At 43.6% G+C, this 14672-nt stretch overlaps 1 protein-coding gene across 2 annotated transcripts in view; it reads right to left on the bottom strand.

The window, feature by feature from the left end:
- SRGAP1 (SLIT-ROBO Rho GTPase activating protein 1) overlaps positions 1–14672 on the bottom strand; it is a 333891-nt gene that overhangs the window by 29649 nt on the left and 289570 nt on the right. The window contains exons 12-15 of one of the 2 annotated variants that reach the window (XM_038766001.1): positions 10997–11030; positions 6246–6306; positions 6044–6121; positions 2226–2360 (exon numbers count right to left, since the gene is read on the bottom strand). In XM_038766001.1, coding sequence (XP_038621929.1) covers positions 2226–2360; positions 6044–6121; positions 6246–6306; positions 10997–11030 — 308 coding nt within the window. Of the gene's footprint in view, positions 1–2225; positions 2361–6043; positions 6122–6245; positions 6307–10996; positions 11031–11891; positions 11995–14672 lie in introns of both variants that reach the window. The other variant, XM_038766002.1, reaches the window with a different exon arrangement.

The raw sequence follows: 14672 nt of genomic DNA, 5'->3' as shown, positions 1-14672 counted from the left end.
GTGAGCTCCATGTGGGACAGGGACTGTGTCCAAGCTGATTTGCTTGTATTTCCCCACCCCCACCCCCTCTTCCAGTGCTTAGTCCAGTACCTGGCACTTAGTAAGTGCTTAACAAAGACCACAATCATTATTATTCGCGTGGTTCAATGGAAAGAGCATGGGCTTTGGAGTCACAGTTCATGGGTTCAAATCCTGGCTCCACCAATTGTCAGCTGTGTGACTTTGGGCAACTTAACGTCTCTGTGCCTCAGTTACCTCATTTGTAAAATGGGGATTAACACTGTGAGTCCCCCATGGGACAACCTGATCACCTTGTAACCCTCCCCAGTGCTTAGAACAGTGCTTTGCACATAGTAAGCGCTTAATAAATGCCATCATCATCATCATCATTATTCCAAAATGCTCATTTATCCACTTTGAATTCCTGCTCCCTAGTGATGGGGAATGCTTTTGACACAGCGGGACAGTGACATCTCGTTTCTGCAGTTATTTCCAGCTGGGTCAAAAGTTTGCTCTGGTGACTCAGACTTTGTTTGCTCACCCAAATGATTCATAAACATTTCTGCATCTCCTTGAACAGCTTCTAATTCCTCCTGGGACTGGATTACTCCAGGGGGTGAGGTGAAGTTTGTGAGTTCAAACCCTATTCTCATGCTGAATGGAAAGGTGGTTGTTGGAGAAGCATATGTGTATTTTGGCAACCACGCTTCATGGACTTTTCATTGAGCATTTAAAGCTCCCCCTTAACAACTCATTGTTCAGAAAGACCTTCACATAAGATATATTCTAGAAACCACTTTATGACATAAACCAGGCACATACTATATAAAACAGGTACTGACAAGACATATTGTAATGCAGATTGTAAAATCTTTGAGGGCAGGGATCCCTAACTCTACTGTACTCTCCCAAGTGCTCAGCGCAGTGCTCTGCATAGAGTAGGCATATTAGAGATTCCATTGATTGATAAACCCAAGATTAAACAGGTCAATACCTGTCGGGACAATCTGTGAGCCCCACGTGGGACAACCTGATCACACTGTAAACTCCCCAGCGCTTAGAACAGTGTGTTGCACATAGTAAGCGCTTAATAAATGCCATCATCATTATTATTATTATCAGGGATCAAATTCCCAACTCTTATCATGTCAGCTCCACTCCTTTTGGGTGCTGATGGTGACAAAAATACCTGATATATGGTTGAAATTGGGAATTGGACTTGATAAAAAGCAGACTGCGATATAGCATTGCACTTCAGTAGTTGATCAGCAAACGTGCAGCTTTGTTCTCTATTTCAAATCCTTACAATGTGCTGAGAAAGCACAGATGTTCGTTGGTTTACGATCGTCACCTTTAAAATTTCAATACACAGTGACAGTGGAAGATAATAGTGGATTTCCCTCTGAATATTTATCCTAGTAAGTGATAAAGGAGAATGAATGTACTTTCAGTCAATCAATGGTATTTTTTGAGCACTTCCTCTAAACAGAGCACTGTACTAAGCTCTTCAGAGAGTACAATATAAGAATAAAGACACATTCCCTGCCCACAATGAGCTCACAGTCTAGAGGAAGAGACAGACATTAATATAAATATTAAGCACTTGGGAGAGTTCGAGTTAACAGAAGCAATCCCTGCTCTCCAGGATCTGACAATCTAGTTTTGGGCTTCTAGCTACAACCACATTTTACATCTGGGAAAGTGTGGAACGCGAAGAGCAAAAGATTCGCATTCTGGTTCTGTTTTTTTTTTCTTTTGTATTTGTTAAGCGCTTACTAAACACTGGGGGAATACAAGGTGATCAGGTTGTCCCACGTGGGGCTCACAATCTTTATCCCCATTTTACAGATGAGGTAATTTAGGCACAGAGAAGTGAAGTGACTTGTCCAAAGTCACTGGTTGACCCTCCCTTGTCCCTTTGGCTTGCCTTAACCTGACTTCTTCACCCACAAGAGTAAACGAGAATCTCTGATGTGAATTACTTCCTATTCCAAACAGAATGCTCTCTCGCTACTCCTCTGGGCCCCGGGGTGTTCAAGGGTTTTAATCCCACTCAGAAAAGGGAGCGGTCACAGCTGCAAACTATGACTAACCACGGATCCAGGCTGGGAATACAGATGGGAAACAAACTGTTTTAGCGAAATCCAGTGGGGGTTATCGCTCCTCTTTTAGGAAAACAGAGTTCGGGTGGGAAAAGCAATACAAAGAGTGGAAGGTTCACTTACTGATACAAGAAATAAGATCATTAAATCTTTCCTTAGGAAAGAGGGGGTTTTCCAGCCCGCGGAAATAAAGCTTCAGCACTCCGGCAACTGAATTAATGTCGTGGTTACTCTGGTCATCCGCTAGAGGGTTTTCTCCTAAAAAGCAAACAAACGAAAAACCAAAAAACATGTTACACCACAGACATTCACTCCTACACAAACCTCTGCTCCTCGGCACTCCTACACTCTTACTGAGGGAGAAGCTTCAAAGTTACGCTCGATGGAAGCAAACTCTCCTAGAATCATTCATTCATTCATTCAATCGTATTTATTGAGCACTTTGTGCAGAGCACCGTACTAAGCGCTTGGGAAGTACAAGTTGGCAACATATAGAGACGGTCCCTACCCAACAACAGGCTCACAGTCTAGATGCTCAATAGAATGAAAATAAAAGTGAATGGTTTGGAAACATACTTTGTCATTACACTAAAAATGGAGGTTAGAATAATATTTCGTTTAAATTACGTTCCTGGATGAATCCTTAAAAGACGTCAAAAAGCATGAAAAAATATAGATTTTACACACACAACCCACTCCTCGAGAACCCCCATCCACTTCCGCATCAAACAGAAATTACTCACCATTGGCTTTAAAGCGCTCAATCACCTTACTCCCTCCTACCTCACCTCACTACTCTCCTACTTCACTCCTCTAGTGCTAACCTTCTCACCGTACCTCAATCTTATCTATCTCCCCGCTGACCTCTCACCCACATCCTGCCTCTGGTCTGAACCCCCTCCCTCCTCATAACGAACAGACAATGACTCTCCCCACTTTCAAAGCCTTATTGAAGGCACATCTCCTCCAGGAGGCCTTCCCCGACTAAGCCCTCATTTCCTCTTCTCTCACCCCCTTGTGTAATAATAATAATAACAATAAGGTTGGTATTTGTTAAGCACTTACTATGTGCTGAGCACTGTTTTAAGTGCTGGGGTAGATACAGGGTAGTCAGGTTGTCCCACGTGGGGCTCACAGTCTTAATCTCCATTTTACAAGATGGGGTAACTGCACTGCCCTTGCAGTTGGATTTGCTCCTTTATTTACCTCTCTCAGGTCAGTCAGTCAATCTATCAAGCACATTTATTGAGCTCCTACTGTGTGCAAAACACTGTACTAAGTGCTTGGGTGAGTACAATATAACAATGTAACAGACACATTCCCTGCCCACAAAGAGTTTACAGTCTAGAGTCTTCTGATTCCCAAGCCCAGGCTCTTTCCACTAGGCTACGCTGCTTCTCTAAACATAAACCAATTAGCAGAGGATTATTTCAATCCATCCACTTCAAACTGTAATCTTGTTGTGGACAGAGAATGTGTCTATTATTGTATTGTACCATCCCAAGTGCTTAGTACAATGCTCTGCACACAGTAAGTGCTCAATAAATTAAGATTGACTGGCTGGTTTAAAGGTCCGGCACCCTCCCGCCACACTGCTCTGCTCAGTCTTCTCACAAAGTATGAGACATTCATTCTGTAAAAAACCTTCAGTGCCTCCCAGGAGCTAGTGCAGCGTGGCTCAGTGGAAAGAGCCCGGGCTTTGGAATCAGAGGTCATGGGTTCAAATCCTGGCTCCACCAATTATCAGCTGTGTGACTTTGGGCAAGTCACTTAACTTCTCTGTGCCTCAGTTACCTCATCTGTAAAATGGGGATTAAGACTGTGAGCCCCCCGTGGGACAACGTGATCACCTTGTAACCTCCCCAGCGTTTGGAACAGTGCTTTGTACATAGTAAGCACTTAATAAATGCCATCATTATTGTTATTATTATTTTGCAGATGATGAGACTGAATCAGAGGGGGCAAGTGACTGGAGGAAGGCACTGTAGAAAATCACTCAGATGCTGCTGACTCCTCGCCCTGTATTCAGCCCGCCGTCTTGATCCATAACCTCTTTCTTCCTGCCCGCTCTTCCAGATGCTTGTGAAATTAGTTGGCCACCCTGAAAAATGGAGCATTTCTGTGAGAAAAAACCCTCCAGCCCCATGCACTTAGGACAGTGTTTTGCACACAGTAAGTGCTCAATAAATATGATTGAATGAATGAATGCATGAACCGCTGGGGACTCTCTGGTTGAAAGCTTCTCGGATGCACCAGTCACTGAGAACTGCTCACTTATTCATTAAATCGTATTTATTGAGTGCTTTCTGTGTGCAGAGCACTGTACTAAGCGACTGGGAGAGTACACTAAAACAGTAAACAGGCACATTCACATTCCCCGCCCACAACAAGCTTACAGTTTGGTAGTGGGGAGACAGACATTAATATAAATAAATAAATTACACATGTGTACATAAGTGCTGTGGGGCTGGGGTGGGGGGATTAATAGAGGGAGCAAGTCAGGGTGATGCAGAAGGGGGTGGGAGAAGAGGAAAGGAGGGCTTAGTCAGGGAAAGCCACCTGGAGGAGATGGGCCTAAGGGAAGGCTTTGAAGGGGGAGAGAGTCATTGTCTGTTATTCTCCTCTAATTGGGTTTTAGCAATTCGTGACTCAGAAAGCAGTGTGGCCTAGTGGGAAGAACACGGGCCTGGGAGTCAGAAGACCTGATTTCTAATCCCGGCTCTGGCACTTGTCTGCTTTGTGACCTTGGGCAAGTCGCTTCACTTCTCTGTGCCTCAGCTACCTCATCTGCAAAATGGGGTTTAAGATTGTGAGCTCCATGTGGGGTATGGACTGTATCCAACTTGATTAGCTTGTTATCTGTCCCAGTGCTTAGTGCCGTGCCTATACCATAAAGTACCCTCTAGAATAAAAACCACTATAATAATGGCATGTGTTAAGCACTTACTGTGTGTCAGGCATTGTTCTAAGTGCTGAGGTAGGCTTGTTGTGGGCTGAGAAAATGTCTATGGTTTCTGTTATACTGAATTCCCTCAAGTGCTTAGTACAGTGCTCTGCACATAGTAAGCACTCAATAAATACCATTGATAATGATGATGATGATGATGATGAGGTCAGACAGAGTCCCTAAACCATCTGGGGCTCATAGTCTAAGTAGGAGGGAGAACAGGTATTGAAGCCCCATTCACTCATTCATTCAATCGTATTTATTGAGCGCTTACTGTGTGCAGAGCACTTACATTTGAGGAAATGTAGGCCCAGGGAAGTTAAGTGACTTGCCCAATATCACACAGCAAAGTGGCAGAGCCGAGATTAGAACCCAGAATCTCTGACTCCCAGGCCCGAGGTCTTTCCATAGGCCATGCTGCTTCTCTATGCATGATTTATATTTGGATTTTTTTCTCTGGTGGAGGTAGCCACACAAAAAGGAAAAAAAAAGTCACCCCAAACTATCTCTGGAACGACAAGATAGGGCATGGCCTTATGGTGTTAACACCAATTGTCGAGGCTCTTGTGAATCCACCTCTAAAATCCCTGACAAAATTCAGAATGCAGTCTGGTAGGCTCAAACGGCACAAAGTTTCACAGCAACCTTGGCCTCCTCAGCTTCCTCCTGAGGTCTAAACATACACTATTGCTGCTAAGGTTCATTGTTCAGGCCACTAGAAGAAAGACAAAATGAATCCACTGAAACTTTTCCATTCTCCCGGTTTCACCCCACTGATGAGGATGGGGAGATTCAGGGTCATGTAGAACCTCCAAGCACCCTTGGAGATCTAGTTCCATTTATCAACTCACTGAACAGGAAGAAATCGCTGGGAGAAGGTTTCACATAGAGAGCTAGCCCGAGTGGAGAAAATAGTTCAAACCTGGTGAAAACGCTGAATTTTTGAACAGGGATTTGTCTCTCCCCTTGTTTTTAGGGAGGAAAATGCAATTACCTCTCTCGAATGAATTTTTAATATCATTGATTTCCACCTGGGAACCAGATATTCTGAAAATCCCCTGATGCTGGAGACCTGCAGAAAATGGAAGGAAAAGGAAAATGAGAAAGAATGCCACCTCCTTCAAGGTGCCTTTGCTAACTATTCAGCTTCAAAGGGCTGAAATCAGATGAGCGAGACAACTGTGATTGAGACTTACCATATAGATTGATGAATCTGATGCAACTTTCCACTATGAGGGGGATGACCTGCCCTGAATCCTGGGTAAAGACATGCAAATCAGTTGACCTCAAAGAGGAAAAAGAATCAACAGCAAGCACGAAGAACTTTGATGAGTGAGCCAAGATTCTCTGACTTTTCTACTGTTCATAAAATCCCTTTCCAATAGGGCCTCTCCTGGACAAAGCCTTTAAAAAATACATTTTAAAAGAGGTATATTTCTAGGGAGCAAAATCAAATAAAGGTAAAGAAAATACCTATTCTGATCGACCCCAATGTGCCCGGTAGCAGAAGTCGCCACTTAACCGAACTACAAATTTTTTCTATTTTGGGCATTGGATGCCAGTGGTGAGTAGCCAAAAGACCACTGGAGAGCTGCCATTTTCTAACTGTGGATTCCACTTCGAGCTAGTTGCTGTGCTCCTGGTGTTTATCAGAAAATGCTTTTGTGCAAATTGCACCAGAGCTGCCATGCACAGGACTGCAGGCTGGGACATTTTTTTTTTTTAAGGTGGCTGAATTTTTTGTTTTAAATACTTGTCCTCCTCTTTTAAAAATGTAGAAAAAGACCCCACCAAGATACAGTTACATGACTTCAGATTATAACACTTTTCTGTTAGCAAAAACTCTCATTTGGCCTACTTTTCCCCCAACTCTTGTGGGTGGCAATTGTTGCCATTTCCGATTTAAATGGACATTGCTTAAAAAATATGATTTTAGCTGATGGGCCAAAGGAGTGATTTCAGTCTTAGCTAAAAAGATAGTAATGTCATGCACTACATGTGGGGAAGGCATTAAAATGGTTGTGCTGAGAAAATGGTTATTTTTTCATGCATAGTAGTCCCTTATACGACTTTGCTCTTTCAGGAGTTGGATCTTCTAAAGAACCACTTGAATCTTCAAACTGATTAGCTAAAAAATATACTGACCTACGGGGAATTTCAACCGAAAACAATAATAAAAGTACTTGTTAAGTGCTTACTATGTGCCCAGAACTGTTCTAAGCGCTGGGGTAGATAAAAGTCAATCAGGTTGGACACAGTCCCTATTCCAAATGAGGCTCAGACTCTTAATCCCCATTTTACAGATGAGGTAACTGTGGACCAGGGAAGGGAAGTGACTTGCCCAAGGTCACACAGCAGACATGTGGTGGAGCTGGGATTACAACCCAGGTCCTTCTGACTCCCAGGCCGGTGGTCTATCCAAAAACAGAATTCTGCAATTCAGAATCTGCAGCCTTGGTGGGAAAAGCAGTTGGAAGTCCTAATTTTTCTCTTTCAGTATTATCTTTGGATGGATCTGATGTGCTACCAAGAAATTCCACTTTATCCCACATATTGAGGCAACCAATCAGCTCGAATTGATGGGGTTGGACTTTCACTTATCAAAATTACCATCAAACTCAATTTATTCAACTTTTTGATATTCTGCTCCCTCTAGACCATTAAGGTTGTTATGGGCAGGGAATGTGTCTCCTAATTCTGTTGCATTGTATTCTCCCAAGAACTTAGTATAGTGCTCTGCACATAGTAAGTGTTCAATAAATACCATTGATTGATCAATTTATTTATTTATTGATTGACTGACTGACTTCAACCACAGTGAGGGCTGCTCTCACAGACCTGGGAGAATCCCACATTTCGTTTTGTTTTTCTGACTTTTTGTAGCCACTTGAAATGGGACATTTAGGCTTTTTCCTAAAATGGGGCTTTCAAAAATGAAAGCACTATTTTGTTCTGGCCAGACAAGCAATATATTTTTACCAAAACATACAATTTAGTAAATTTGGCTCATTTAGAGGGAAGATCTTCAGAGAAACCAATCTAAAAATACTGTGTCTTTAAGAGCAATGCATGTTTAAACTCCTGTGCAAAAGAGCAAAATATTAGTTTCAACACATTTGCTGCACCTGGTGTTAAAAAATGCAGAGAACCAAGAGAAGACTCAAAAGGATATGTTTGCAGTAAGAAGGTTCTAGAGAAAAAGATACCAAGTCATAATGTTTTCATACTCTCCTAGCAAGATTATTTCCTATTTCACATTTCCTCAATCTGGTACAAAACTATAGATCCACAACTTTTGACACACAGGTGCAAAAGAGATCGAGGATTGTGGCCTAGGCTGCTATATCTATTATTCATGGATTCCTTGACTAGGAAGTTCCTGAAGCCAGATAAATGACATGGTTAAAAAAAAATCTACAGAGTGATTGATATACCATCTATAATCAGAACATCTGAACAGCTGGGTTTTATTTCTGCTTCCTTTAACCCATCACACTGAGGATTTATGAGGACTCAAAGAAGCTACTTAGCCTCTCTGGGCCTCGGTTTTGTCATATGCAATATAACAGTGATGTATTTTGCCCCATATACACCTCATCAGGTTTGTTCTCCTAGGATTAATTAATTAATGACCATTTTTGGAGCTTCAAAGGATCTAACATACAGAATCAAGGACTGCTAAGGAGTGGATCTCTTTGGCAGAACGGGAAGACTGTCTTTGTGTAAATCTGTCGGGGGACCCTCTGTGGATTCATGAATGTGATGGGCAAGGGGGAGTGTGGGAAAAAGGAGAGACCTTCTAGACTGTAAGCTGTAGTCAGTAAGCCGATTGTATTGATTGAGTGCTTACCGTGCTCAGAGCACTGTACTAAGCACTTGGGAGAGTACAATGGAACAATACAACAGACACATTCCCCGTCAGACTGTAACCGCTAGATCGCAAGCTCGAACTCTAGACTGCAAGCTCGTTGTGGGCAGGGAATGTGTCTGTATATTGTTGCATGGTGATACGATCTAACGAACCTCTGGGTGGGATCTCTAAGCAGTGTCCCTGTTTGGGGAGTTTCCCCCACCCCCCGAGATCACCCAGGAGTGTGCAGTGTGTTTTGCTGGTCAGGGAGCAATGCATCCCTGGGCCAAATTGGGGGTCCAAGGCCACTTGGGGTACTCAGGCTTCCAGGATCCGGAGCCGGTTTCAGGGTCCTACATGGAGATGTAGGCTTCTGGTTTGGGGACATCAGGGGCTGACTGGGTTAACTTTGGGGGCGCTTTGGGGGCTTGATTCAGTCTTCTCTGCCTGGACTCTGAGCGAGGAACCATTCTGAGCCCTCCTGGACCCTCGTGCATCCAGGAGGGAGCTCAACGTGAGCTCCAAGGGCTGGACTGTCCCCCATGCTCTCTCAAGAGCTTAGTCCGGTGGGCTGCACAGTCAGCACTCAATAAGTACCATTCGTTGCCTGACTGATTCATCATCAATCGTATTTATTGAGCGCTTACTATGTGCAGAGCACTGTACTAAGCGCTTGGGAAGTACAAATTGGCAACATATAGAGACAGTCTCTACCCAACATTGGGCTCACAGTCTAAATCAATCTGCGTCCCTGCGTTGCTGAGGGCCTGGAAAGGAGCTGAGAGTTGAGTTCAGCTGAGCTGGACAGTCCGGGACGGACGCGACCCACATTCTGCTTCCCTCCAAAACCGGGGGAGGCCCACAGCAGAGCTGTCTTGGGAGGGGTGACTGTGGAACCCCTGGAGTCAGCCAATCAGAGAACCCTGCTAGTTACTCCGGGTAGAAAGGGAGAAGCAGTGTGGCTTAGTAGATAGAGCACAGGCCTGGGAGTCAGAAGGACATGGGTTCTAATCCTGGCTCCATCACATGTCTGCTGTGTGACCTTGGGCAAGTCACTTCACTTCCCAGCGCTTAGAACAGTGCTTTGCACATAGTGAGCACTTAACAAATACCATCATTATTATTATTCTCTGAACCTCAGTGACCTCATCTGTAAAATGGGGATTAGGTGTGTGAGCCCCATGGGGGGACAGGGACTGTGTCCAACCTGATTAATTTGAATCTACTCCAGAGCTTAGAACAGTGCTTGGCACATAGTAAGGGCTTAATAAGTATAATAATGAATTATTACAACCCGATCACCTTGTAACTTCCCCAGTGCTTAGAACAGTGCTTTGCACATAGTAAGTGCTTAATAAATGCCATCATTTTATTATTATTAATCAGGTCCTGAAAGAAAAGTGGAAGCAAGCGATGGTGTAAGGGGGATAAGATTATGTTCCCCGCTCTACCAGTTCCCAAATTCACTCAACATATATTCTCTCCTAAAAAGAATAATTAAATCTTTTATTTACTGGGAAAGGTAAACCGCCCCTTCTTTTAGGGTAGAGTTTCTTGTATTTGGCATGTTATGTCACGATTGCCTACACATAGGCTCTAAATCTACCAGTGAGTAAAATTCTAATGAAAAAAATGACAAATGTTCTTACACCTGAGTTTGCAGACAAGCCTTAAAATGGGGGTTTTATTCAGTTATTTGCTTGCCACTGAGACTACCATCTGCAAGTACTATTGACTTGCCTCACCAAACGATTTGATTTCAGTCCCAATAAGTTTCCGAAAACAGAGTGGATCCCTAAAATGACCAGGCAGGGCCTACCACCAGGCAAAGTTTAACTACGTTATCCTTCCTGGAGAATTGGGAAATTCTCTGTTTCCTTTACAGGCCGGGTTTGGAAGGAATTCTTCAGGTGAAGTACAGACTGGGTTAATTTCCGAATGCAAACATTTCCCTTTTAAAGTCACCAAGAGTGCTAATTTAAAGCCAAACGCGACTACAATTGGACAGTGTGGCAGAGATGGGGAGAGCGGGAGAGAAGGAGAGATAGAGAAAAAGGGAGAGTGAGAAAATACACTTGCTTTCCATTAGCACTATACCTGATGTCTTGTGTGCGAGTTTCTTCGTCCTCGGCTAGAAGCGTTATTAGAAATACAGGATGAGAAAGATGACAGAGGGTAAACACAGCAGAGATCCAAGACCCAAGATTCAGATTCTCATCATTCCATCCAATATAATGAATTCCTCAAGTCATGGGAAACCCAACCCCAGAGAAGAATTGGTTTGTTTTCCCCGGGGGCATGACTTCATTTTACCCAACCTGCTTTGGAAGACAAGATTTGGCAGCAGGATGTCAGGACCCCAAATCCAGATTCTTTCTCTCGCTCTCTCTTTTTTAATGGTATTTTTTAAGCACTTACCATGTGCCAGGCACTGTTCTAAGTGCTGGGGTAGATACAAGATAATCAGGTCGGACACACTCCATGTCCTGCATGGGGTTTACAATCACAATCCCCATTTTACAGATGAGGTAACTGAGGGCCAGAGAAGTGAAGTGACTTGCCCAAGGTCACATAGCAGACAAGTGGCAGAGCCATTCGTTCATTCAATCGCATTTATTGAGCGCTTACTGTGTGCAGAGCCAGAATTAGAACTGGGGTCCTTCTGACTCCCAGGCCTGTGCTGTATTCACTAAGCCACGCTGCTCCTTTTTTTATCTTCGATTCCCCATTCCTTAAGAAAAGAGCTGCATTCTGTTCAAAGCAGGGGCCCTCCTACCCGGGATCACAAGCCCTTCAAGGAGGAACTCAATCTGGATATGATTTTCTCTTCTTTCCCCTCTGACTTCAGGAAATATTATATTGATCTTGTGGGAAAGCAAAGAGCCCCAGGATGTAGACTAGTTATTCAGTGGCCTGCCTCTCTGCGCTAGAGAGCTAGACCATTAGAGGAAAAAGAGCAGAGATCAGCCACTCAGATGGCTGGAGCCAGTACCTTGATGAATGTTTCCAAATCCCCATTAAACAACTTAGCAATACATTGTGATCGGGGTCGGGGCTTCTTGTGTTTCTGGGGTTTAGGGGGGACGTTTGGAGGCCTAAGGGAAGGGAATATAATTACTGAGCAAGGCATAAGTCAAACAATAAATGAAACACCTTCAGGTCAAGTCAAAAAGTCACCCATTTTAGGGTCCCCTGCCACCACGCCCCCCTCCGAGAACGATTTTGTCATTCGAGAAAGCGCCACAGGTTTGGCTGTGGGAAGATCTCTGATGTGTCTATATAGTTGGGATTTTCTTTTTCAAACTGGAAGCACTTTCCGCCCCGCAAACACTACAAAATAGAATTTGTACCTAATCCATCTGGCTGGGCGTTAATTTGGCTGTCTGTGTTATCTGGCTCATATTACTCATGATGAGAGGTTTCAGCCTTCTCAGAATCGGAATTTTTTTGGGGGGGTCTCCCAAATCACCTAAGACCCTTTCAAATAGGAGTAGTAGTAATAGGATGTATTAAGCGCTGACTGGGTGTGGAGCCCTGTGCTAAACTAAACTTCCTTAGGCTATTCATTCAATAGTATTTATTGAGTGCTTACTGTGTGCACAGCACTGTACTAAGCACGTGGGAGAGAATAATATGAAAGTAAGCCGACACTTTCCCTGCCCATGACAAGCTTACAGTCCAGAGGGAAGCAGTGAGGCCTAGTGAAAAGAGCATGGGCCTGGAGACAAAAGGTACTGGGTTCTAATTTCGGCACTCCCACTTGTCTGCTGGGTGAGCTTGGGCAAGTCACTTAAATTCTCTGTGCCTCAGTTACCTCATCCGTAAAATGAGGATGAAGACTGTGAGCCCCATGTGGGACAGGGACTTTGTCCAACCCGATTTGCTTGTTTCCACCCCAGCATTTATTATAGTGCCTTGTATATAGTAAATGCTTAACAAATACCACAATAATACTAATATTAATTATTATTAAACCCTGGGAGAGAATATCCAGGTGGGAATTAGACATCGTCAAATGTGGGCATTTTCTTAAAAGGGCAGACAAGAAACAGAGTCATTGTTGCCCACAAAAGGACAATAATAATGATAATAATAATAATAATAATAATTATAGTATTTGTTAATCACTTACTGTGTGGCTGACATTGTTCTAAGCATTGGGATAGATACAAGATAATCGGGTTGGACATATAATGGAAGGAACGTGTCTGTTTATTGTAATACTGTACTCTCCCAAATGCTTAGAACAGTGTTCTGCACACAATAATTGCTAAGCATGTTGTAGTACATACATCATGGGCCTGGGAGTCAGAAGGTCGTGGGTTCCAACCTCGGCTCTGCAACTTGTCTGCTGTGTCACCTTGGACAAGTCATTTCACTTCTCTGGGCCTTAGTTACCTCAGGAACTGTGCCTGACCTGATTTGCTTGTATCCACCCCAGCACTTAGTAATAATAATAATAATAATAATGGCATTTGTTAAGCGCTTACTATACGCCAAGCACTGGTCTAAGCGCTGGGGAGGATACAAGGAGATCAGATTGTCCCACATGGGGCTCACAGTCTTAATCCCCATGTTTTACAAATGAGGGAACTGAGGCACAGAGAAGTGAAGTGACTTGCCCAAAGTCACACATTTGACAAGCGGTGGAGCTGGGATTAGAACCCATGATGCCTGACTCCCAAGCCTGCACCTTTTCCACTAAGCCCTGTTGCTTTTCCTAGTACAGTGACCAGCACATAGTAAGCATTTAACAAATACCATTTTTATTTAATAAATACAACTGAATGAATGAATTAATGAATGTGGCCTAAATCTCCCAAGCGCTCAGTACAGTGTTCTGCACACAGTAAGCACTCAATAAATAGCACTGATTGATGGGCAGTGAAAGAGCTGGGGATGGACTGTAGTCCCTGCTTGGACACTGGCCTGCTGTGTGACCATGGGGAAGTCCACTGACCTCTTTGGACCTCAGTTTCCCCTTTTACAAACAGGGGGATGAGATTCTCATCTTTCCTATTTCTTTGATGGCAGGCTCTTATCTCTTGTGTCTACCCTAATGCTTCATGCTTTTAAGGTGTCATTACTAATAGCTAATCTTGACCCTCTTCACTGGGGCTGCATAATTTCTCTGCAGGACACTGGGGCTCCCAAGGTGGACTAAGATGCCCTTCAATAATAAATAATAATTGTGGTATTTGTTAAGTGTTTACCATGTGCCAGGCACTGTTCTAAGTGCTGGGGTAGATGCAAGGTAATTGGGTTGGCTATAGCCATATCGGGCTCACAGAGTTTACCCCATTTTACAGATGAGGTAACTGAGGCATAGAGAAGTGAAGTTACTTGTCCCAGGTCACACAGCAGACTAGAGGAGGAGCCAGGATAATAATAATAATAATAATGATGGCATTTGTTAAGCACTTATTATGTGTGAAGCACTGTTCTAAGCCCTGGGGTGGATACAAGGTGATCAGGTTGTTCCACATGGGGCTCACAGTCTTAATCCCCATTTTACAGATGAGGTAACTGAGGCACAGAACAGTTAAGTGACTTGCCCAAAGTCACACAGATGACAAGAAGCAGAACTGGGATTAGAACCCATGACCTCTGACTCCCAAGCCCGGGCTCTTTACACTGAGCCACGCTACTTGTCCAACCTGATTATCCTGTATCTTCTCTTTGCAAAAACCTCTGTTGCGGCTAGTTTTTCAGAAGGATATATTCCTTGAAGTCTTTTGCATTGAGGAAATACTTAAAGAAATTCCCACAAAAT

The sequence above is a fragment of the Tachyglossus aculeatus genome, chromosome 2 (genome assembly GCF_015852505.1).
Source record: "Tachyglossus aculeatus isolate mTacAcu1 chromosome 2, mTacAcu1.pri, whole genome shotgun sequence".
NCBI classification, from domain to species: domain Eukaryota; kingdom Metazoa; phylum Chordata; class Mammalia; order Monotremata; family Tachyglossidae; genus Tachyglossus; species Tachyglossus aculeatus.
The sequence above is the reverse complement of the archived record's forward strand: the minus strand, read 5'-3'. Positions and strand labels throughout refer to the sequence as shown.